This window comes from Salmo salar, chromosome 04, assembly GCF_965601325.2.
Source record: "Salmo salar chromosome 04, fSalSal1, whole genome shotgun sequence".
Taxonomy (NCBI): Eukaryota; Metazoa; Chordata; class Actinopteri; order Salmoniformes; family Salmonidae; genus Salmo; species Salmo salar.
In genome coordinates this window covers 12372267-12395722 of record NC_138294.1, presented here as the reverse complement: position 1 = coordinate 12395722, position 23456 = coordinate 12372267, and the positions used below count along the sequence as shown (strand labels likewise).

The 23456-nt window shown below is 41.5% G+C and overlaps 1 protein-coding gene across 3 annotated transcripts in view; it reads right to left on the bottom strand.

The window, feature by feature from the left end:
• LOC106610529 (interferon-induced very large GTPase 1) overlaps positions 1 to 23456 on the bottom strand; it is a 59925-nt gene that overhangs the window by 10973 nt on the left and 25496 nt on the right. For all 3 annotated transcript variants that reach the window (XM_014209914.2, XM_014209917.2, XM_014209916.3), the window contains one exon: positions 23302 to 23415. In XM_014209914.2, coding sequence (XP_014065389.1) covers positions 23302 to 23415 — 114 coding nt within the window. The remainder of the gene's footprint in view (positions 1 to 23301; positions 23416 to 23456) is intronic.

Below are 23456 nucleotides of genomic sequence, written 5' to 3'. Positions count from 1 at the left end.
CCCGTCTCCACAGAGGAACTCTGGAGCTCTGTCAGAGTGATCATTGGGTTCTTGGTTACCTCTCTGACCAAGGTCCTTCTCCCCTGATTGCTCAGTTTGGCCAGGCGGCCAGCTCTAGGAAGAGTCTTGGTGGTTCCAAGCTTCTTCCATTTAAGAATGATGGAGGCCACTGTGTTCTCGGGGACCTTGAATGCTGCCGAAATGTTTTGGTACCCTTCCACAGATCTGTGCCTTGACACAATCCTGTCTCAAAGCTCTACGGACAATTCCTTCAACCTCATGGCTTGGTTTTTGCTCTGAAATGAACTGTCAACTACGGGACCTTATATAGACAGGTGTGTGCCTTTTCCAAATCATGTCCGATCAATTGAATTTACCACAGGTGGACTCCAATCAAGTTGTAGAAACATCTCAAGGATGATAAATGGAACACAGGATGCACCTGAGCTCAATTTCGAGTCTCATAGCAATAGCAGAATACACTTGCTAAAATTTTTACTTTGCCATTATTGGGTATTGTGTGTAGATTGATGAGGAAATTGTTTTATTTAATACATTTTACAATAAGGCTGTAACGTAACAAAATGTGGAGAAAGTCAAGCTGTTTGAATACTTTACGAATGCACTGTATCATGGTGGCATGGCATATGAACTAATGGGTTATAGAGCAAACAACGCCATTATTACAACACATAGATTGTAGTTGTAATATGGCTTTTTTTCATGGCTCGTCTTCCCCAGTGATTTTATCCACGCACCACTACTGCTCGAGCAGCTCAAGAATTGCCTTCACGAAAGGCTTGCCCCTACTGTTGTGGGGGGTTAGGAAACAAGCAGAAGCCAAATTTTCTTTTTTGCTAATTTAATAAAATGCACTTAAATAAAATTAATGATCTTATGTGGAGTGGTGAACAAATATGGACTACTTAAATCTACAATATTTAACTTTTTGGGCAACCCAACCAAAATTCACATAGAAATGTGAGGGACAGATATTTTATTCCCATTGAAAGCAAGTCTAAGAAGCGGTAGATCTATTCTATGTGTGCTATTTCTATGCTTTGCATTCTGAAGTTTCATTTTTGTATCCTTTACTTTCGGTTTTGTACACCCGCTTCAAACAGCTGGATATCCAATAGTTTTCGTTATGGAAAAGTTATTTCACAGCGGTTCAGATGGTACAATGACTCTCCACACAATGACTGCTTGTTTTGTCACAAACTGAAATTAGGCAAACTATTAGAGTTTTAGCAACTAGGAAATGGCAGAGCGGTTTCTGCATAGTGCATATTTAATGTGGTGATGCCATTTGGCACCCCTGTTACTAGAGACACCTGCTGATCAATTGACAGTTTTCTCAACCAATGAGAAGTTAAAAAAGGTTTTCAGAGAAAAGAGGTGTATCTAGTGGATAACGAAGAAGGAGAGGAAATGAGAAGACATGCATGTAAAATACAATTTAACGAGAGTTACAGAGTCAAGGAGTGTATTTTGAGCTGAGAAAGTAACTGCATTATAAAGGTAAATTAAAGTGCTGACAGCGTTTTGGCAACAAGAAATCTCATTCAAATCTGTTTACTGAGTCCTTTGCTCTCTGAGCGTTCAGAGCACACACTGCACTATTGCCACTGGACACTCTGGCCGTGGAGTAGGGTTGATCCGAGCGTTCTGACCTCACAACAGCAGTCAAGCACCCAAGCTAACTGGCTTCCAGCCACAAAAAGAGAACACCTCACTCTGACCATTTTACTCACCCTAGCAAAGGTGTTTAGGCTGTTTTAATGTTATCTAGAGCATTTGTAACTGTGCTGCTGGCAACAATTTAACTATGTTTTTTTGCCGACTGTTAACTGACACGGGGCCTATTCAACGAGTATTGTGCGTTTGTAAATTCATCAGTTATATATGCTGCCTCAATTTAAGCAGCACACAATGTACCAGACCAGCTGTGATTTACAACCTGACTGCAATCAATATTTTTGGGACAACCAATAAATGTATTGGTGAATTATATTAATCATGCATTGAACTGCATCCATCTATTCAGCCAACAATGCCTCATGGAATTTTTTGTAAAAAATAATGTATTTTTAAAACCTCTTATAAAGTTGGTTTTGTAACATATAAAATGGGAATTTGACATTTTTTATTGATATTATGATTGCTCCATATCTGCAAAGTAGTTTAAAACGCTGTCAGTTCCACTTTAAATAAGATGCTTATGGATGTTTTATTGCAGATTATGCTGGTCAAATGTGCCTAGCAAAAGTGGTAGTGTAGTCAGCTAGCCTTAGTCAGGCTGCACCAGTGCTACAGTAGGCACATGAAGAGGGAAGTGAGACAGATGAGCTGCATGTACCTGAATGAGAGACTTCACCTGTCAAGAGGAGAGAAGGGCTACGGTAAAACTAGTTTGCTTATGGCCTTATACAGCTCGTTGAGTGCGGTCTTAGTGCCAGCATCAGTTTGTGGAGGTAAATAGACGGCTACGAATAATATAGATGAGAACTCTCTTGGTAGATAGTGTGGTCTACAACTTATCATAAGGTACTCCACCTCAGGCGAGTAATACCTCAAGACTTTTTTAATATTAGACATCGCACAAGCTGTTATTGACAAATAGACACACACTCCCCGCCCTTCGTCTTACCAGACGTAGCTTCTGTCCTGCCGATGCATGGAAAATCCCGCCAGCTGTATATTATCCATATCGTCGCACAGCCACGACACAATGAAAACATAAACACACCTCCTTTGTCCCACCTCCCACACATGCGGTGACTTCACCCAGCATAACTAGCGCGTCTAGAGATGCAACCTCTCTTATCATCACTCAGTCCCTGGGCTTACCTCCACTGTACCCGCACCCCACCATACCCCTGTCTGTACATTATGCCCTGAATCTATTCTACCACGCCCAGAAATCCGCTCCTTTTATTCTGTCCCCAACGCACTAGACAACCAGTTTTGATAGCCTTTAGCCGTACCCTCATCCTACTCCTCCTCTGTTCCTCGGGTGATGTGGAGGTTAACCCAGGCCCTGTGTGTCCCCAGGCACTCTCATTTGGTGACTTCTGTAACCGAAATAGCCTTGGTTTCATGCATGTTAACATCAGAAGCCTCCTTCCTAAGTTTGTTTTACTCACTGCTTTAGCACACTCCGCCAACCCTGATGTCCTTGACGTGTCTGAATCCTGGTTTAGGAAGGCCACCAAAAATTCTTAGATTTCCATACCCAACAACAACATTTTCCATCAAGATAGAACTGCCAAAGGGGGAGGAGTTGCAATCTACTCCAGAGATAGCCTGCAAAGTTATGTCATACTTTCCAGGTCTATACCCAAACAATTCGAGCTTCTAATTTTAAAAATTAATCTCTCCAGAAATAAGTCTCTCACTGTTGCCGCCTGTTATAGACCCCCCTCAGTTCCCAGCTGTGCCCTGGACACCATATGTGAATTGATTGCCCTCCATCTATCTTCAGAGTTCGTTCTGTTAGGTGACCTAAACCGGGATATGCTTAACACCCCGGCAGTCCTACAATCTAAGCTAGATGCCCTCAATCTCACACAAATTATCAAGGAACCCACCAGGTACAACCCTAAATCTGTAAACATGGGCACCCTCATAGATATTATCCTGACCAACTTGCCCTCCAAATACACCTCTGCTGTTATCAATCAGGATCTCAGTGATCACTGCCTCATTGCCTGCATCCGCTATGGGTCCGCGGTCAAACGACCACCCCTCATCACTGTCAAACGCTCCCTAAAACACTTCTGCGAGCAGGCCTTTCTAATCGACCTGGCCCGGGTATCCTGGAAGGATATTGACCTCATCCCGTCAGTCGAGGATGCCTGGTCGTAATTTCCTCACCATCTTAAATAAGCATGCCCCTTTGAAAAACATGTAGAACTAAGAACAGATATAGGCCTTGGTTCACTCCAGACCTGACTGCCCTCGACCAGCACAAAAACATCCTGTGGCGGACTGCATTAGCATCGAATAGTCCCCGCGATATGCAACTTTTCAGGGAAGTCAGGAACCAATACACGCAGTCAGATAGGAAAGCAAAGACTCCCTTTTTCAAACAGAAATTTGCATCCTGTAGCTCTAACTCCAAAAAGTCATGGGAGACTAAAGTCCATGGAGAATAAGAGCACCTCCTCCCAGCTGCCCACTACACTGAGGCTAGGTAACACTGTCACCACTGATAAATCCACGATAATCGAGAATTTCAATAAGTATTTCTCTACGGCTGGACATGCTTTCCTCCTGGCTACCCCAACCCTGGCCAACAGCTCCGCACCCCTGCAGCTACTTTCCCAAGCCTCCCCAGCTTCTCCTTCACCCAAATTCAAATAGCAGATGTTCTGAAAGAGCTGCAAAACCTGGACCCCTACAAATCAGCTGGGCTAGACAATCTGGACCCTCTCTTTCTAAAATGATCCGCCGCCATTGTTGCAACCCCTATTACCAGTCTGTTCAACCTCTCTTTTGTATCGTCCAAGATCCCTAAAGATTGGAAAGCTGCCGTGGTCATCCCCCTCTTCAAAGGGGGTGACACTCTAGACCCAAACTGTTATAGACCTATATCCATTCTGCCATGCCTTTCTAAAGTCTTCGAAAGCCAAGTTAATAAACAGATCACTGACCATTTCGAATCCCACCGTACCTTCTCCGCTGTGCAATCCGGTTTCCGAACTGGTCACAGGTGCACCTCAGCCACGCTCAAGGTACTAATGATATCATAAGCGCAATCGATAAAAGACAGTACTGTGCAGCCGTCTTCATCGACCTGACCAAGGCTTTCGACTCTGTCAATCACCGTATTCTTATCGGCAAACTCAACAGCCTTGGTTTCTCAAATGACTGCCTCGCCTGGTTCACCACTTCTCTGAGTTCAGTGTGTCAAATCGGACAGCCTGTTGTACGGACCTCTGGCAGTCTCTATGGGGGTACCACAGGGTTCAATTCTCGGGCCGACTCTTTTCTCTGTATATATCAACGATGTCGCTCTTGCTGCAGGTGATTCCCTGATCCACCTCTATGCAGACGACACCATTCAGTATACATCTGGCCCTTCTTTGGACACTGTGTTAACCTCTCTGGGCTAGGCGGGACGAATTCGTCCCACCTACGCAACAGCCAGTTGAATCCCGTGGCGCAATTTTCAAATACCTTAGAAATGCTATTACTTCAATTTCTCAAACATATGACTATTTTACAGCATTTTAAAGACAAGACTCTCGTTAATCTAACCACACTGTCCGATTTCAAAAAGGCTTTACAACGAAAGCAAAACATTAGATTATGTTAGCAGAGTACCCAGCCAGAAATAATCAGACACCCATTTTTCAAGCTAGCATATAATGTCACAAAAACCCAGAAGACAGCTAAATGCAGCACTAACCTTTGATGATCTTCATCAGATGACAACCCTAGGACATTATGTTATACAATACATGCATGTTTTGTTCAATCAAGTTCATATTTATATCAAAAACCAGCTTTTTACATTAGCATGTGACGTTCAGAACTAGCATACCCCCCGCAAACTTCCGGTGAATTTACTAAATTACTCACGATAAACGTTCACAAAAAACATAACAATTATTTTAAGAATTATAGATACAGAACTCCTTTGTGCAATCGAGGTGTCCGATTTTAAAATAGCTTTTCGGTGAAAGCACATTTTGCAATATTCTCAGTAGATAGCCCAGCCATCACGGCTAGCCATTTAGACACCCACCAAGTTTAGCCCTGACCAAAGTCAGATTTACTATTGCAAAAGTTTGATTACCTTTGTTGTCTTCGTCAGAATGCACTCCCAGGCCTGCTACTTCAATAACAAATGTTGGTTTGGTCCAAAATAATCCATCGTTATATCCAAATAGCGGCGTTTTGTTCGTGCGTTCCAGACACTATCTGAAATGGTAAATCAGGGTCACGAGCATGGCGCAATTCGTGACAAAAAATTATAAATATTCCATTACCGTACTTCGAAGCATGTCAACCGCTGTTTAAAATCAATTTTTATGCCATTTTTCTCGTAAAAAAGCGATAATATTCCGACCGGGAATCTGCGTTTAGGTGAACAGAGGAAAGAAAACAAAGCATTCGGTCGACGCGGGCACGCGCCTGAGTCTCACAGTACTGTAACCAGCCACTACCCAAACGCGCTACTTTTCTTTCAGCCAGAGCCTGCAAAGCCACGATTCAGCTTTTTGCCGCCTTCTGAGAGCCCATGGCAGCCGTAGGAAGTGTCACGTAACAGCAGAGATCCTTTGTTTTGGATAGAGATGGCAAAGAAGGCCAAGAAATTGTCAGACTGGGTACTTCCTGTACAGAATCTTCTCAGGTTTTGACCTGCCATTTGAGTTCTGTTGTACTCACAGACACCATTCAAACAGTTTTAGAAACTTTGGAGTGTTTGCTATCCAAAGCCAATAATTATATGCATATTCTAGTTACTGGGCAGGAGTAGTAACCAGATTAAATCGGGTACGTTTTTTATCCAGCCGTGTCAATACTGCCCCCTAGCCCTAACAGGTTAACTAACATCCAAACGAGCTTCAATGCCATACAACACTCCTTCCATGGGTTCCAACTACTCTTAAAACGCTAGTAAAACCAAATGCATGCTTTTCAACCGTTCGCTGCCCGCACCCGCCCGCCCAACTAGCATCACTACTCTGGACGGTTCTAACTTAGAAAATGTGGACAACTAAAAATACCTAGGTGTCTGGCTAGACTGTAAACTCTCCTTCCAGACTCATATTAAACATCTCCAATCCAAAATTAAATCTAGAATCGGCTTCCTATGTCACAACAAAGCCTCCTTCTCTCACACTGCCAAACATACCCTCGTAAAACTGACTATCCTACCGATCCTCGACTTCGGCGATGTCATTTACAAAATAGCTTCCAATACTCTACTCAGCAAACTGTATGCAGTCTATCACAGTGCCATCCGTTATGTTACCAAAGCCCCTTATACCACCCACCACTGCGACCTGTATGCTCTAGTCGGCTGGCCCTCCCTACATATTCGTCACCAGACCCACTGGCTCCAGGTCATCTATAAGTTGATGCTAGGTAAAGCTCCACCTTATCTCAGCTCACTGGTCACGATAACAACACCCACCCGTAGCACGCGCTCCAGCAGGTATATCTCACTGGTCATCCCCAAAGCCAACACCTCCTTTGGCCGCCTTTCCTTCCAGTTCTCTGCTGCCAATGACTGGAACGAATTGCAAAAATCACTGAAGCTGGAGACTTATATTTCCCTCACTAACTTTAAACATCAGCTATCTGAGCAGTTAACCGATCGCTGCAGCTGAACATAGCCCATCTGTAAATAGCCCACCCAATCTACCTATCTCAACCCCATATTGTTTTTATTTACTTTTCTGCTCTTTTGCACACCAGTATTTCTACTTGCACATCATCATCTGCTCATCTATCACTCCAGTGTTAATTTTCTCAATTGTAATTACTTTGCTACTATGGCCTATTTATTGCCTTACCTCCTCACGCCATTTGCACACACTGTATATAGACTTTCCTTTATTTTCTATTGTGTTATTGACTGTACGCTTGTTTATTCCATGTGTAACACTGTGTTGTTGTTTGTGTCGCACTGCTTTGCTTTTTCTTGGCCAGGTCGCAGTTGTAAATGAGAACTTGTTCTCAACTAGCCTACCTGGTTTAATAAAGGTGAAATAAAATGTAAACAAATCAATACCTAAGATATGGTCTACATTGTATTCGGTGCATGTGACGAATAAAGTTTGATTTGATTTGACTTCCCCAGTCAAGAGGAGAGAAGAGCTACAGTAAAACTAGACAGACTTCCCAGGTCAGGAGGAGAGAAGAGTTACAGTAAAACTAGATAGACTTCCCAGGTCAAGAGGAGAGAAGGGCTAGGGTAAAACTAGACAAACTTCCCTAGTCAAGAGGAGAGAAGAGCTACAGTAAAACTAGACAGACTTCCCCAGTCAAGAGGAGAGGAGAGCTACCGTAAAACTAGACAGACTTCCCAGGTCAAGAGGAGAGCTACGGTAAAGAGCTGCACACTTCCCCTGTCAAGAGTCAAGGGGAAAGAGAAGGACACACGTTGAAGTCAGCATACACAACAGACTGCTGATTCAGACTTGAGATACGTGGACTTAAAGGAACTTAACACCTCTGGACAGAATGCTAGTCTATCGCAGGGCCTTACCCCAAATCTATCTCCTTAATACTGAGTGCCAAGCAGAGACGATACAGTCTTTAGTATGACTAGGCCGGGGATTGAACTCCCAACCTTCCCACGAGGAATGCAATGCAACTCGATGCACAATTTGATAAGAACTATTATAATGGTGAACTGAATTGTGGACAACCCAAATATATTTCTATCTACACAAACAGTATGTATTTCACGTCATATACTGTATGTAAACCACGTTGACTTCAGATAACCACTCGCCCACACCACGCTAGTTGGACGTACTGACATTCTCCAAAACGACGTTGGAGGTGACTTATGGTAGAGATATTAACAGCTCTGGTGGACATTCCTGCAGTCAGCATGCCAATTGCACGCTTACTCAAAACTTGAGACATCTGTGGCATTGTGTTGTGTGACTAAACTGCACATTTTAGTGGCCATTTAGTGTCCCTTTCAAGTTGATATTCAATGGTGTATGGACCGGCGGCCATCTTTGTGGTAGTAATTCAATTAAATTCTCAATGGTGTAAATTGTAGCGGTCTTAAGGGATAGGCCCATTCTAAAAATTATATTTCTATGATTGAAATGACACTCACCCTGTTTTCAAGAGTATGCTGTGTCTCAACCAATACCGGCAATACAAACACCTCAGACGATATAAAAGAGGGTATATAGAAGATGGCTTTTTATGGCAGTTTTGGAGCAGTGGCTTCTTCCTTGCTGAGCGGTCTTTCAGGTTATGTCAATATAGGACTCGTTTTACTGTGGATATAGATACTTTTGTACCTGTTTCCTCCAGCATCTTCACAAGGTCCTTTGCTGTTGTTCTGGGATTGATTTGCACTTTTCGCACCAAAGTACGTTCATCTCTAGGAGACAGAACGCGTCTCCTTCCTGAGCGGTATGATGGCTGCGTGGTCCCATGGTGTTTAAACTTGCGTACTATTGTTTGTACAGATGAACGTGGTACCTTCAGGTGTTTGGAAATTGCTCCCAAGGATGAACCAGACTTGTGGAGGTCTACAATTTTTTTTCTGAGGTCATGGCTGATTTCTTTTGATTTTCCTATGATGTCAAGCAAAGAGGCACTGAGTTTGAAGGTAGGCCTTCACAGGTACACCTCCAATTGACTCAAATGATCAGAAGCTTCTAAAGCCATGACATCCTTTTCTGGAATTTTCCAAGCTGTTTAAAGGCACAGTCAACTTAGTGTATGTAAACGTGTGACCCACTGGAATTGTGATACAGTGAATTATAAGTGAAATAATCTGTCTGTAAACAATTGTTGGAAAAATTACTTGTGTCATGCACAAAGTAGATGTCCTAACCGACTTGCCAAAACTATAGTTTGTTAACAAGAAATGTGTGGAGTGGTTGAAAAACGAGTTTTAATGACTCCAACCTAAGTGTAAACTTCTGACTTCAACTGTATATATATATATATAAAAGTGTTGTTAAATTTGATATAATTTTGTTAAAGTAAAAAAAAATTAAGACAGTTGTTGACAACTGTAATTGTCACACCCTGATCTGTTTGTGATTGTCTCCACTCCCCTCCAGGTGTCGTCCATCTTCCCCATTATCCCCAGTGTATTTATACCTGTGTTCTCCGTGTTGTCTTTTGCCAGTTTGTTTTGTTCGTCAAGCCTACCAGCGTTTTTCCCCTTGCTCCCGTCTTTCTCCAAGTTCCTGTTTTCTAGTTTTCCCGGTTTTGACCATTCTGCCTGCCCTGACACTAAGCCTGCCGTTCTGCAACTTTTGGACTCCGATCTAGATAACTGACCTCTGCCTGCCCTTGACCTGTTTGCCTGTCCCCTGTTTAGTCGACACCAATAGCAACAGCTAGCCTTATTGGGTCCAACACATGCTCACTTGCGCTATAAGATGGGAGTTTCATGTACTCATGGCTCCATATATTACTGTATAGTCCTTGAATTTCTTCTGGCCCTGGGAACTGTGAAAAGACCCTGGTGGCAGGCATGTCTGGTGGGGTAAGTGTGTGTGTCAGTGCTGTGTGTAAGTTGACTATGCAAACTATTTTGAATTTCCAACGCATTGTTTCTTATTAAAACAAGAAGTGATGCAGTCAGTCTTTCTTCAACTCTTAGCCAAGAGAGACTGACATGCATAGTATTGTTATGAGCCCCCCGATTACAATGAAGAGCAAGATGTGCCACTCTATTCTAGGCAGCTGCAACTTAACTAGGTATTTCCTTAACGCACTTGACCATGTGACTGGACAATAATTAAGATTAGACAAAACTAGAGCCTGAAGGACTTGCTTTGTGGACTGGGGTGTCAAAAAAGCAGGGCATATCTTTATTACGGACAGACCTCTCCGCATCTTTAAAACCATTCAATCTACAGTGCATTCAGAAAGTATTCAGACTCCTTCACTTTTTCCACATTTTGTTACGATACAGGCGTATTCTAAAATGGATAACAAAAAAAAATAAATCCTAATCAATCTACACACAATACCCCATAATGACAAAAACAGGTTTTTAGAAATGATTCCAAATGTATTCAAAATAAAACACAGAAATACCTTATTTACATAAGTATTCAGACCCTTTGCTAAGAGACTCAAAATTGAGCTCAGGTGCATCCTGTTTCCATTGATCATCCTTGAGAATGTTTCTACAACTTGATTGGGGTCCACCTGTGGTAAATTCAATTGATTGAATTATATTATTATATTAATTATTATATAGACAGGCACACACCTGTCTATAAAAGGCTCCACAGTTGACAGTGCATGTCAGAGCAAAAACCAAGCCATGAGGTCAAAGGAATTGTTCGTAGAGCTCCGAGACAGGATTGTGTCGAGAGGAAAGGTACCAAAACATTTCTGCAGCATTGAAGGCCCACAATAACACAGTGGCCTCCATCATTCTTAAATGGAAGAAGTTTGGAACCATCAAGACTCTTCCTAGAGCTGGCCGCCCAGCCAAACTGAGTAATCGGGGGAGAAGGGCCTTGATCAGGGAGATGACCAAGAACCCGATAGTCACTCTGACAGAGCTTCAGAGTTGTTCTGTGGAGATGAGAGAACCTTCCAGAAGGACAACCATGTCTGCAGCACTCCACCAATCAGGCCTTTATGGTAGAGTGGCCAGACTGAAGCCCCTCAGTAAAAGGCACATGACAACCCACTTGGTTTGCCAAAAGGCACCTAAAGGACTCTCAGACCATGAGAAACAAGATTCTCTGGTCTGATGAAACCAAGATTGAACTCTTTGGCCGGAATGCCAAGCATCATGACTTGAGGAAACCTGGCAAAATCCCTACGGTGAAGCATAGTGGTGGATCATGCTGTGGGGATGTTTTTCAGCGGCAGGGACTGAGAGACTAGTCAGGATCAAGGGAAAGATAAATGGAGTGAAGTACAGAGAGATCCTTGATGAAAACCTGCTCCAGAGCGCTCAGGACCTCAGATTGGGGCGAAGGTTCCCCTTCCAACAGGACAACGACCCTAAGCACACAGCCAAGACAATGCAGGAGTGGCTTTGGGATGTCGCTGGATGTCCCAGCCAGAGCCCGGACTTGAACCCGATCGAACATCTCTGGAGAGACCTGAAAATAGCTGTGCAGTGACGCTCCCCATCACACCTGACAGAGCTTGAGAGGATCTGCAGTGAATGGGAGAAACTCCCCAAATACAGGTGTGCCAAGCTTGTAGCGTCATACCCAAGAAGACTTGAGGCTGTAAGTGCTGCCAAATGTGCTTCAACAAAGTACTGAGTAAAGGGTCTGAATACTTATATAAATGTATATTTCAGTTTTTTTATTTTCTTTATTTGCAAAAATGTTTGGGGTATTGTGTGTATATTGATGAGGGGAAAAAACACTTTAATCAATTTTAGAATAAGCCTGTAACTTAACAAAATGTGAAAAAGGTGAAGGGGTCTGAATACTTTCCGAATGCACTGTATATGTTTTGACCATGACAGTTTACAATCTAAGGTAAAACCAAGTAATTTAGACTCCTCAACTTGTTCAACAGCCACACCATTCATTTCCGGATTCAGCTGAGGTCTAGCCACCCATTCCAAAACTGACTACAACTCTTTGTTAAGGGTTTCAGTGACTTCCTTAGCTGTGGTTGCTGACACGTATATGGTTGAATCATCAGCATACATGGAAACACAGGCTTTGTTAAATGCCAGTGGCAGGTCATTGGTAAAAATAGAAAAGAATAGAGGGCATAGAGAGACGCCCTGCAGTACACCACACTTTACATGTTTGACATTAGAAAAGCTTCCATTAAAGAAAATCCTCTGAGATAGATAGTTAGCTCTGAATCCACAATATGGCAGAGGTTGAAAAGCCATAACGCATGTTTTCTTAAGGTCAATAACATCAAAGGCTGCACTGAAATCTAACAGTACAGCTCCCACAATATTCTTATTATCAATTTCTTTCAATTAATCATCAGTAATTTGTGTAAGTGCAGTACATGTTGAGTGCCCCTCTCTATAAGCATGCTGAAAGTGGGTTGTTAATTTGCTTACAGAGAAATAGCATTCTATTTGGTCAAACACATTTTTTTCCAACAGTTTGCTAAGAGTTGGCAGCAAGCTGATAGGTCTGCTGTTAGAACCAGTAAAGGCTGCTGTACCACTCTTGGGTAGCAGAATTACTTTGGCTTCCAGGCCTGAGGACAGACTCAGATTAAAGATATGACAGATGGTAGTGGCTATAGAGTCAGCTACCATCCTCAGTAGCTTTTCATCTAAGTTGTCAATGCCTAGTTGTCACTATTGATCGATAACAATAATTTGTCCACCTCTCCCACACTAAAAATCAAACTTACAATGCTTTTCATTATTATTTTTATACATGAACACCATGGCTCACTGTTCGTTGTTGGCATTTCCTGCCTAAGTTTGCCCACTTTGCCAATTATTTTAACAATTAGTTAATTGGCAACATCTGTCACAACGTCCACAGAAGGTGGCGCCTCTCCCCGGTCGGGCGGCGCTCGGCGGTTGTCGTCGCCGGCCTACTAGCTGCCATCGATTTCCTTTTCTGTTTTCGTTTGGTAATGTCTGGTTAGTGTAACACCTGTTTTGTGTTTAGTAATTAGTGGGGTATTTAGTCTGTCTGTTTTGTGTTTGGGGTTGTGTGGGATTGTTTCGTGTCTGTTGTTGTAGGTTGGGGATTTATTTTTTCTTGTCCTTATTCACCGTTATGCATTTTGGGCATTAGGGTTGCTGGGCTGCGTCCCGCTACATTCCTAGACTGTGTTTGTCTTGTATGGAATTATTTTTACCCTGCCTTGTCGGTTTGGTTCTTTGGACTTGCATTCTTCATTAAAACGTGTTTCACGTACCTGAGTCTCCTGCGCCTGACTTCACCCCTCCTGCAGATCTACTGAATGACAACATCAAATGGTTTAGTGATGAATAAGCCATCTGATTCAATGAAAGATGGAGTTGAATTTGTCTTTCTGCCAATCATTTCCTTTAAAGTACTCCAACGTTGTTTTTCCATCATTATATCATTGATCTTGGCTTCATAATACAGTTTCTTCTTTTTGTTGAGTTTAGTCACATAATTTCTCATTGTGCACGAAAATCAGCCAGTCAGATGTGCAGCCACACTTATTATCCACTCCTTTTGCCCCATCTCTTTCAACCACACAGTTGTTCAATTCCTCATCAATATATTGATCCTTAACAGTTCTAAGTCAGTTTCCTAACAGGTGCATGTTTATCAATAATTGGAAGAAGCAATTTCATAAATTAATAAATTGCAGCGTCTGGATGCTCCTTATTTATCATATCAGACTAAATAGAAATATTTTAATATCATTCACTTAAGTCACAGCAAAAAAAGTTAGATGATCTCGTATACACTATTTTAGGCCCAGCTTTCAGGAACTTTGTCTCTCCTGGATATAGCCACTATATTGTGATTACTGCAAACAATGGGTACGGATACAGCTTTAGAACAAAGTTCTACAGTATTAGTAAAAATCTTATCAATACATGTGGATGATCTGGTTCTTGTAGTGTTTGTAAACACCCTGGTATGTTGATTAATAACCTGAACCAGATTACAGGCACTGATTACAGTGAGAAGCTTCATCTTGAGAGGACAGCTTGATGAAAATCACTCAATATTCAGGTCCCCAAGAAAGTAGACCTCTCTGTTTACATCACATACACTATCAAGCATTTCACACACATCACTTAGATTCTGACTGTTAGCACTTGGTGGCCTATAGCAAAACCACACAATTATAGGCTTTAGATGAGGCAGGTCAACTGGCAACCACACATTTTCAATAACGCTTGACATGAGATCTTCTCTAAGCATTATATGGATGTGGCTCTGAAAATGCAGTGCTTTCAGAAATTATTCATACTCCTTGACTTATTCCACATTTAGTTGTGTTACACCCTGAATTCAAAATTGATTAAATATTTTTTTCTCTCACGCAGCTACAAACAATACCCAATAAAGACAAAGTTTGCAAATCTATTGAAAATGAAATACAGAAATATCTAATTTACATAAGTATTCACACCCCTGAGTCAATATTTTGCAGAAGCACCTTTGTCAGTGATTACAGCTGTGAGTCTTTCTAGGTAAGTCTAAGAGCTTTTCACACCTGGATTGTTTGACTATTATTCTTTTCAAAAGCTTTCAAACTCTGTCAAACTGGTTGTTGATCATTGCTAAACAACCATTTTCAGGTCTTGCCATAGATTTTAAAGTAGATTTAAATCAAAACTGTAACTCGGCCACTGAAAATCACTGTCCTCTTGGTAAGCAACTCCAGTGTAGATTTGGCGTTGTGTTTTAGGGTATTGTCCTGCTGAAAGGGGAATTCATCTCCAGTGTCTGGTGTAAAGCAGATTGAACCAGGTTTTCATCTAGGATTTTGCCATTCTGTTTATTTTTTATCCTGAAAAACACCCCAGTCCTTAACGATTAAAAGCATACCCATAACATGATGCAGCCACCACTACGCTTGAAAATATGGAGAGTGGTATTCAGTAATGTGTTATATTGGATTTGCCCCAAACATTCCATTTTGTATTCAGGGCAAAAAGTGAATTGCTTTGCCACATTTATTGCAGTATTACTTTAGTGCCTTGTTGCAAACAGGATGCATATTTTGTAATGTTTTTTATTTGATTCTGTACATGCTTCCTTCTTTTCACTCTGTCAATTGGGATAACATTTTGGAGTAACTACAATGTTGATGCATCCTCAGTTTTCTCCTGTTGGTGAATTCCCTGAGCAGTTTCCTTCCAAATCCCGGCAACAGTTATGAAGGATGCCTGTATCTTTGTAGTGACTGGGCGTATTGATACACCATCAAAAGTGTAATTCACAAATTCACCATAGTCAAATGAATATTCAATGTCTGTACCAATCAGTGCCCCTCTATGCAAGGCATTTAAAACCTCCCTGGTCTACAGTTGAAGTCAGAAGTTTACATACACTTAGGTTGGAGTCATTAAAACTCGTTTTTCAACCACTCCACAAATTTCTTGTTAACAAACTATAGTATTGGCAAGTTGGATAGGACATCTACTTTGTGCATGACACAAGTCATTTTTCCAACAATTGTTTACAGACAGATTATTTCACTTATAATTCACTGTATCACAATTCCAGTGGGTCACACGTTTACATACACTAAGTTGACTGTGCCTTTAAACAGCTTGGAAAATTCCAGAAAATTATGTCATAGCTTTATAAGCTTCTGATAGGCTAATTGATATCATTTGAGTCAATTGGGGGTGTACCTGTGGATGTATTTCAAGGCCTACCTTCAAACTCAGTGCCTCTACTTGACATCATGGGAAAATCAAAAGAAATCAGCCAAGACCTCAGAAAAAGAATTATAGACCTCCACAAGTCTGGTTCATCCTTGGGAGCAATTTCCAAATGCCTGAAGGTACCACGTTCATCTGTACAAACAATAGTACGCAAGTATAAACACCATTGCACCACACAGCCGTCATACCGCTCAGGAAGGAGACACGTTCTGTCTCCTAGAGATGAACGTACTTTGGTGCGAAAAGTGCAAATCAATCCCAGAAGAACAGCAAAGGACCTTGTGAAGATGCTGGAGGACACAGGTACACAAGTATCTATATCCACAGTAAAACTAATCCTATATCGACATAACCTGAAAGACCGCTCAGCAAGGAAGAAGCCACTGCTCCAAAACCACCATTAAAAAAGACAGACTACGGTTTGCAACTGCACATGGGGACAAAGATCGTACTTTTTGGAGAAATGTCCTCTGGTCTGATTAAATAAAAATAGAACTGTTTGGCCATAATGACCATCGTTGTGTTTGGAGGAAAAGGGGGGAGGCTTGCAAGCCGAAGAACACCATCCCAACCATGAAGCATGGGGGTGGCAGCATCATGTTGTGGGGGTGCTTTGCTGCAGGAGGGACTGGTACACTTGGGGCAGCAGGTAGCCTAGTGGTTAGAGCGTTGGACAAGTAATCGAAAGGTTGCAAGATCGAATCCCCGAGCTGACAAAGTAAAAATCTGTCGTTCTGCCCCTAAACAAGGCTGTTAATACACTGTTCCTAGGCTGTCACTGAAAATAAGAATATGTTCTTAACTGACTTACCTAGTTAAATAAAGGCAAAATAAAAAAAACTTCACAAAATAGATGGCATCATGAGGATGGAAAATGATGTGGCTATATTGAAGCAACATCTCAAGACATCAGTCAGGAAGTTAAAGCTTGGTTGCAAATGGGTCTTCCAAATGGACAATGACCCCCAAGCATACTTCCAAAGTTGTGGCAAAATGGCTTAAGGACAACAAAGTCAAGGTATTGGAGTGGCCATCACAAAGCCCTGACCTCAATCCTATAGAACATTTGTGGGCAGAGCTGAAAAAGCATGTGCGAACAAGGAGGCCTACAAACCTGACTCAGTTACACCAGCTCTGTCAGGAGGAATGGGCCAAAATTCACCCAACTTATTGTGGAAGGCTACCCGAAATGTTTGACCCAAGTTAAACAATTTACATACACTCAAATGCTAATTGAGTGTATGTAAACTTCTGACCCACTGGGAATGTGATGAAAGAAATAAAAGCTCAAATAAATCATTCTCTTGTAACGACTGTCTTCTGAAATGAACCAAGGCGCAGCAGGTATGTGAATACTCATTTTTTAATTACCCAACAAAAGGAGTAAAGCATCCACAGGAAACAATAAACGTGACAGCAGCAACAGTTTGCAGGCTAAAAAAAACGCAGTGCAAAACAACCACCCACAAACCCCAGTGACAAACAACTCCTACATATATGACTCCCAATCAGGAACAACGATTCCCAGCTGTTCCTGATCAGGAGTCACAAGACACACACAAGACTGCCACGTCCTGACCCCCAAACTACTACACCAGCTCCATCTGCTGGTCAGGACGTGACATCTCTCTACTATTATTCTGACATTTCACATTCTTAAAATAAAGTGATGATCCGAACTGGCCTAAAACTGAATTTTTACCAGGATTATAAATGTCAGGAATTGTGAAAAACTCAGTTTAAATGTATTTGGCTAAGGTGTATGTACACTTCCGACTTCATCTGTATGTAGTTGAATCTGTGTTTGAAATTCACTGCATGACGGAGGGACCTTACAATTATCTGTATGTGTAAGATGAAGTAGTCATTAAAAATAATGTTAAAAACTATTATTGCACAGAGTGAGTCCATGACACTTATTATGTGACTTGTTAAGCAGATTTTTACTCCTGAACATATTTATGCTTGCTATAACAAAGGGGTTGAATACTTATTGACTCCAGAAATTTCACCTTTCCATTTTGAATCAATTTGTACAAATTCTGAAAAACATAATTCCACTTTGACATCATCTTAATTTAACCCATTTTAAATTCAGGCTGTAACACAACAAAATGTGGAACATATCAAAGGGGTTAATACTTTCTGAAGCCACTGTATCCAGCAACACCTCCCTTATAAGCATTCCTGTCTTGTGTTATATCCTTGTATTGCTACTGCTGTATTATCAAAGGAGTTATCTATGTGAGTCTCAAAAATTGCTAATATATTAATGTTATCTGATGTTAGCAAGTTATTGACTTCATGAACTTTACTTCTAAGGCTACATATATTAATATGTGCTATTTTCAGCCCTTTCCTGGGTAGCTTATCAGAGATAGACATAATATGGAAAATAACAAATAAAGCAAGAGAAAAACAAATATTCATCAGTCCATTAATCATTTGGTGTGTGTGTGTGTGTGCGCGCTGTGGGCTTGAAGCTACGAACCAATAGGCTTGGCTCTCTCATCCCTTCCAGGCTTTTGGGAGGGAGGGTGGACAATGAGCCTGTCATATCGGATGTAAGCAATGTCCCCACGCGCTCTCGCAGATTTCATGGCTGGGATAACTTCTTTCCTCTTTTGGTGCACAGCTTCAGGAAAGTCCTCTTTGAGGAAGAAGTATGTTCCTCTCAAGGTCTTGGCTCTTTCCAGAAGAGCTACCTTTTCATTGAAACGTAGAAATTTGACCACTATCGTGCTTGTCACCTGGGACGGTGGTGAGTTTTCCAGTCCTGTTGGCACGCTCCACCTCAATCTTCCTGTGGTCCATCTTCAGTTTCTCTGAGATCCTTTCTCTCACTTTGTCCTCAGACTCCAGGTCTCGTAGAGATTCTGCAATTTCGTCCACAACAACGATGTTCCGCCTTGATTGTCCCTCAATTATCTGATTTCTCCATCATTGTTATCATGGATTCGCATAAAGAACTGATGTCCTCTCTAAATGACTTACATATTGCTGTCATATTGCAGTTTTCCTGTTTAAACTCATTGAGCTGACCCTGGGAGAACTGCAAACTGTTGTCCAGGTCCCTGACCTTTCTGGTCCTGGACCTCTTTGTGGCAACTGATAATGTAATAACAGTCAATAACGTAATACCTGCAAATAACATAATAACTTTTGCATTTATAATGTAATAAATGCTGATAATGTAATAAATATTCTGACCACATAACGTAATATCATTTTTGTGCTTAGTGTAATAATTACTATAATTATATTACATTTCCGTTGATTATTACAATATAAAGTGGTAACTTTTTTCATCAATAGTGTAATAACTTAAACCAATAATGTAATAACACAATTTCTTTAATATCATGCATACTAAGTGTCACACACTTGAGAAACACTTTGCATTTAAAATCCATTGCCACAACAGACTTGCGCCGTTACAGAGCGTAGATGGAACCAGACTCATGTCCAGATCTCTCTCTATCATTTACACATACAGACAGAGTCACTGGGTGTGTATTGGGGGGGATCAATGATATTGTAAATTGAAAGTTGATATTACTGCTAGAGTCAGGTTTAGAGCTAGGATTCAGGAATATGTTTTGGTGCACAGTCAGCTATTACAGAAGCATGACACTTGATAAGCATGAAAAAAAAAATGTTTTAGATTGTTAACATTATTGGTTAAAGTTACTACAATATTAATGATTTTTTTTTACCCACTTCAAATCAAATTTTATTGGTCACATACACATGGTTAGCAGATGTTAATGCGAGTGTAGAGAAATGCTTGTGCTTCTAGTTCCGACCGTGCAGTAATATCTAACAAGTAACCTAACAATTTCACAACAACTACCTTATACACACAAGTGTAAAGGAATGAATAAGAATATGTACATATACATATATGGATGAGCGATGGCCGAACGGCATAGGCAAGATGCAGATGGTATAGAGTACAGTATATACATATGAGATGAGTAATGTAGGGTATGTAAACATTATTTAAAGTGGCATTGTTTAAAGTGACTAGTGATACATTTATTACATCCAATTTTTTACATCCAATTTTTTATTATTAAGTGGCTAGAGATTTGAGTCAGTATGTTGGCAGCAGCCACTCAATGTTAGTGATGGCTGTTTAACAGTCTGATGGCCTTGAGATAGAAGCTGTTTTTCAGTCTCTCAGTCCCAGCTTTGATGCACCTGTACTGACCTCGCCTTCTGGATAACAGCGGGGTGAACAGGCAGTGGCTCGGGTGGTTGTTGTCCTTGATGATTTTTTTGGCCTTCCTGTGACATCGGGTGGTGTAGGTGTCCAGGAGGGCAGGTAGTTTGCCCCCAGTGATGCGTTGTGCAGATCTCACTACCCTCTGGAGAGCCTTACGGTTGTGGGCGGAGCTGTTGCCGTACCAGGCGGTGATACAGCCCGACAGGATGCTCTCGATTGTGCATCTGTAAAAGTTTGCGAATGTTTTCGGTGACAAGCCAAATTTCTTCAGCCTCCTGAGGTTGAAGAGGCGCTGTTGCGCCTTCTTCACCACGCTGTCTGTGTGGGTGGACCATTTCAGTTTGTCCGTGATGTGTACGCAGAGGAACTTAAAACTTTCCACCTTCTCCACTACTGTCCCGTCAATGTAGATAGGGGGCTGCTCCCTCTGCTGTTTCCTGAAGTCCACGATCATCTCCTTTGTTTTGTTGACGTTGAGTGGGAGGTTATTTTCCTGACACCACACTCCGAGGGCCCTCACCTCCTCCCTGTAGGCCGTCTTGTCGTTGTTGGTAATCAAGCCTACCTCTGTAGTGTCGTCTGCAAACTTGATGATTGAGTTGGAGGCGTGCATGGCCACGCAGTCTTGGGTGAACAGGGAGTACAGGAGAGGGCTGAGAACGCACCCCTGTGGGGACCCAGTGTTGAGGATCAGCGGGGTGGAGATGTTGTTTCCTACACTCACCACCTGGGGGCGGCCCGTCAGAAAGTCCAGGACCCAGTTGCACAGGACGGGGTCGAGACCCAGGGTCTCGAGCTTAATGACGAGTTTGGAGGGTAATTATCATAATGTAATAATGTAATATTTATTACATTATGCACAACATTTTTATTACGTTATTGCCATGTATTACATTAAGTAAAATACTTTAAAATACTACTTAAGATATTTTTGGGGGGTATCTGTACTTTACTATTTATATTTTTGACAACTTTTACTTCTACTTCACTACATTCCTAAAGAAAATAATGCACTTCTTACTCCATACATTTTCCCTGACACCCAAAAGTACTTGTTACATTTTCAATACTTAGCAGGACAGGAAAATGGTCACATTTTTTAAAATCTTTATTTGACCTTTATTTAACTAGGCAAGTCAGTTAAGAACAAATTCTTATTTTCAATGACGGCCTAGGAACAGTGGGTTAACTGCCTGTTCAGAACGACAGATTTGTACCTTGTCAGCTCGGGGATTTGAACTTGCAACCTTTCAGTTACTAGTCCAACGCTCTAACCACTAGGCTACCCTGCCGCCCCAATTCACACACTTATCAAGAAAACATCCCTGGTCATCCCTACTGCCTCTAATCTGGCTGACTCACTAAACACAAATGCTTTGCTTTGTTTGTAAATGATGTCTGAGTGTTGGAGTGTGCCGCTGGCTATCCGTAATTTAAAAAAAACATGAAAATCGTGAAAATTTGGTTCGCTTAATATAAGGAATTTGAAATTATTTATACTTTTACTTTTGATACTTATTTGAGTATATTTATATTTGAGCAATTACATGTACTTTTCCTCCACTGTCAGTTGCTACAAGGTCATACATTTTTTTATTAGTTGACACCAGTATTTGGACACAACACATGAAGCTATTTTCTTGTTGTTGTAACAACTGCTCATAGAACTATTTTTGTTTGTTTAAAAGATCCTTCCCCTGTGATAAAGAGACACCACTGTCCTCAACGGTACTCACAGCCAGTCAGTGGTTGTAAGCTTGTAACGCTAACGTCATGTTGCATGCAAACAACTCACTTGCAAAAATGCACTCATTGAAAATATTCAATGCGAGCTCCATGTTTACCGGAAATGTTTACTGGACATGAACGGATAGGGCTCTGGAAGGATGTCTGTCTACAGAGACTACTCTTCTTGTGTCAAGTCATTTTGAATGAAAGTTAACCCGTAACTGGTTTGCTTCTGGTATATTAACTGGAAAGTGTTAACACCAAACATGTCCGCCATGAGTGGGTGGGACTTTTAATGTTGAATCCAAATTATGAAGACACTCCCAAAGAGCTTGTTGCATAAGTCTGATTACCAAAAACTGCGATGTGCTTCATTCCAAAAACACTTTGGGAACGTGTAGGCCTCATTCTTAAAGGGATAGTCCAATATTTGGGCATTTTGAAGGAAGTTGCTAAATAGCATTAGTGCAATTGCAAGTTGTCTGTACACTTCCAATCATTGCGCTAATGCTAGTTAGCAATGGCTCACAAAACGACCTTCAACTTCCTTCCAACTGCACGCAGAGACATAACAATGCTATCCATGAGTTCATATTGAAGTCTGAATTGATCCCTAGTTGAATGAAATACCCTTAAAATAAGATGGAGTGGCAGGGTTGCTTAAAACATTGTGTGCCTCTTCCCAGTAGCAAAAAAAAAAGAACCTTCTGCACATGTGCAGGATTCTCTACTTATTTTGCTCCCAACACTGCCACTTCCCTTTCCTGTGTGTGTGTGTCCTTGTGTTAAATTGGGAGAGTTAGTTAAGTGTTCAAGTTTAATTTATTTTTGATCATTCTGGGATACAATGTTAATGCCATATTTCCTCTGAAATATTACCACAACCTAGCAACCACTGTTGCTTGTACTTTAGCTGTCACCTTGATTAAGTGGCTACACTAGCTAGCTAGCACTTTCCTTGCCATGATGTTAACAGAACTATTCAACAGTGGATAAACCCCCACAAAGGACACTGTGACCCGACTTGCCGTGCATGCTCTCCCCACTGAATAGATTGTATCCCGGTGACATCCAGATGGTTAACAATACCAATATTATAATATTTCTCATGAAGAGATCCTCTTCATGAGATCCTTGGAATAAAAAAAACTTAAGAGAAAAACATTTAGTCAAGACACTACTGGCAGTGACACTGTCTCTGATCCTGTCTCAGCTCACATGTCTCACAGCATCTGTAACACATGCGCAGAACGTGATACGTTTTTTGGCTCTGGGTAAGAAGTCTGATGAGGTCGCGCAGCCTCTGCTTAAATAAAATGTATGATCTTACTTCTCTTTTGGAGCCGAGTTCTCCTCCTCGTCTTCCTCATCCGTATCCATTGACTGGTGACTGTTTGCTGATGCATAACTCAGAGTCGGTGACTCTGCTCTCTCCAGAAGGACACTGAAAGTACAATAATTCATAACTTCGAGGAGTAGAAGCAT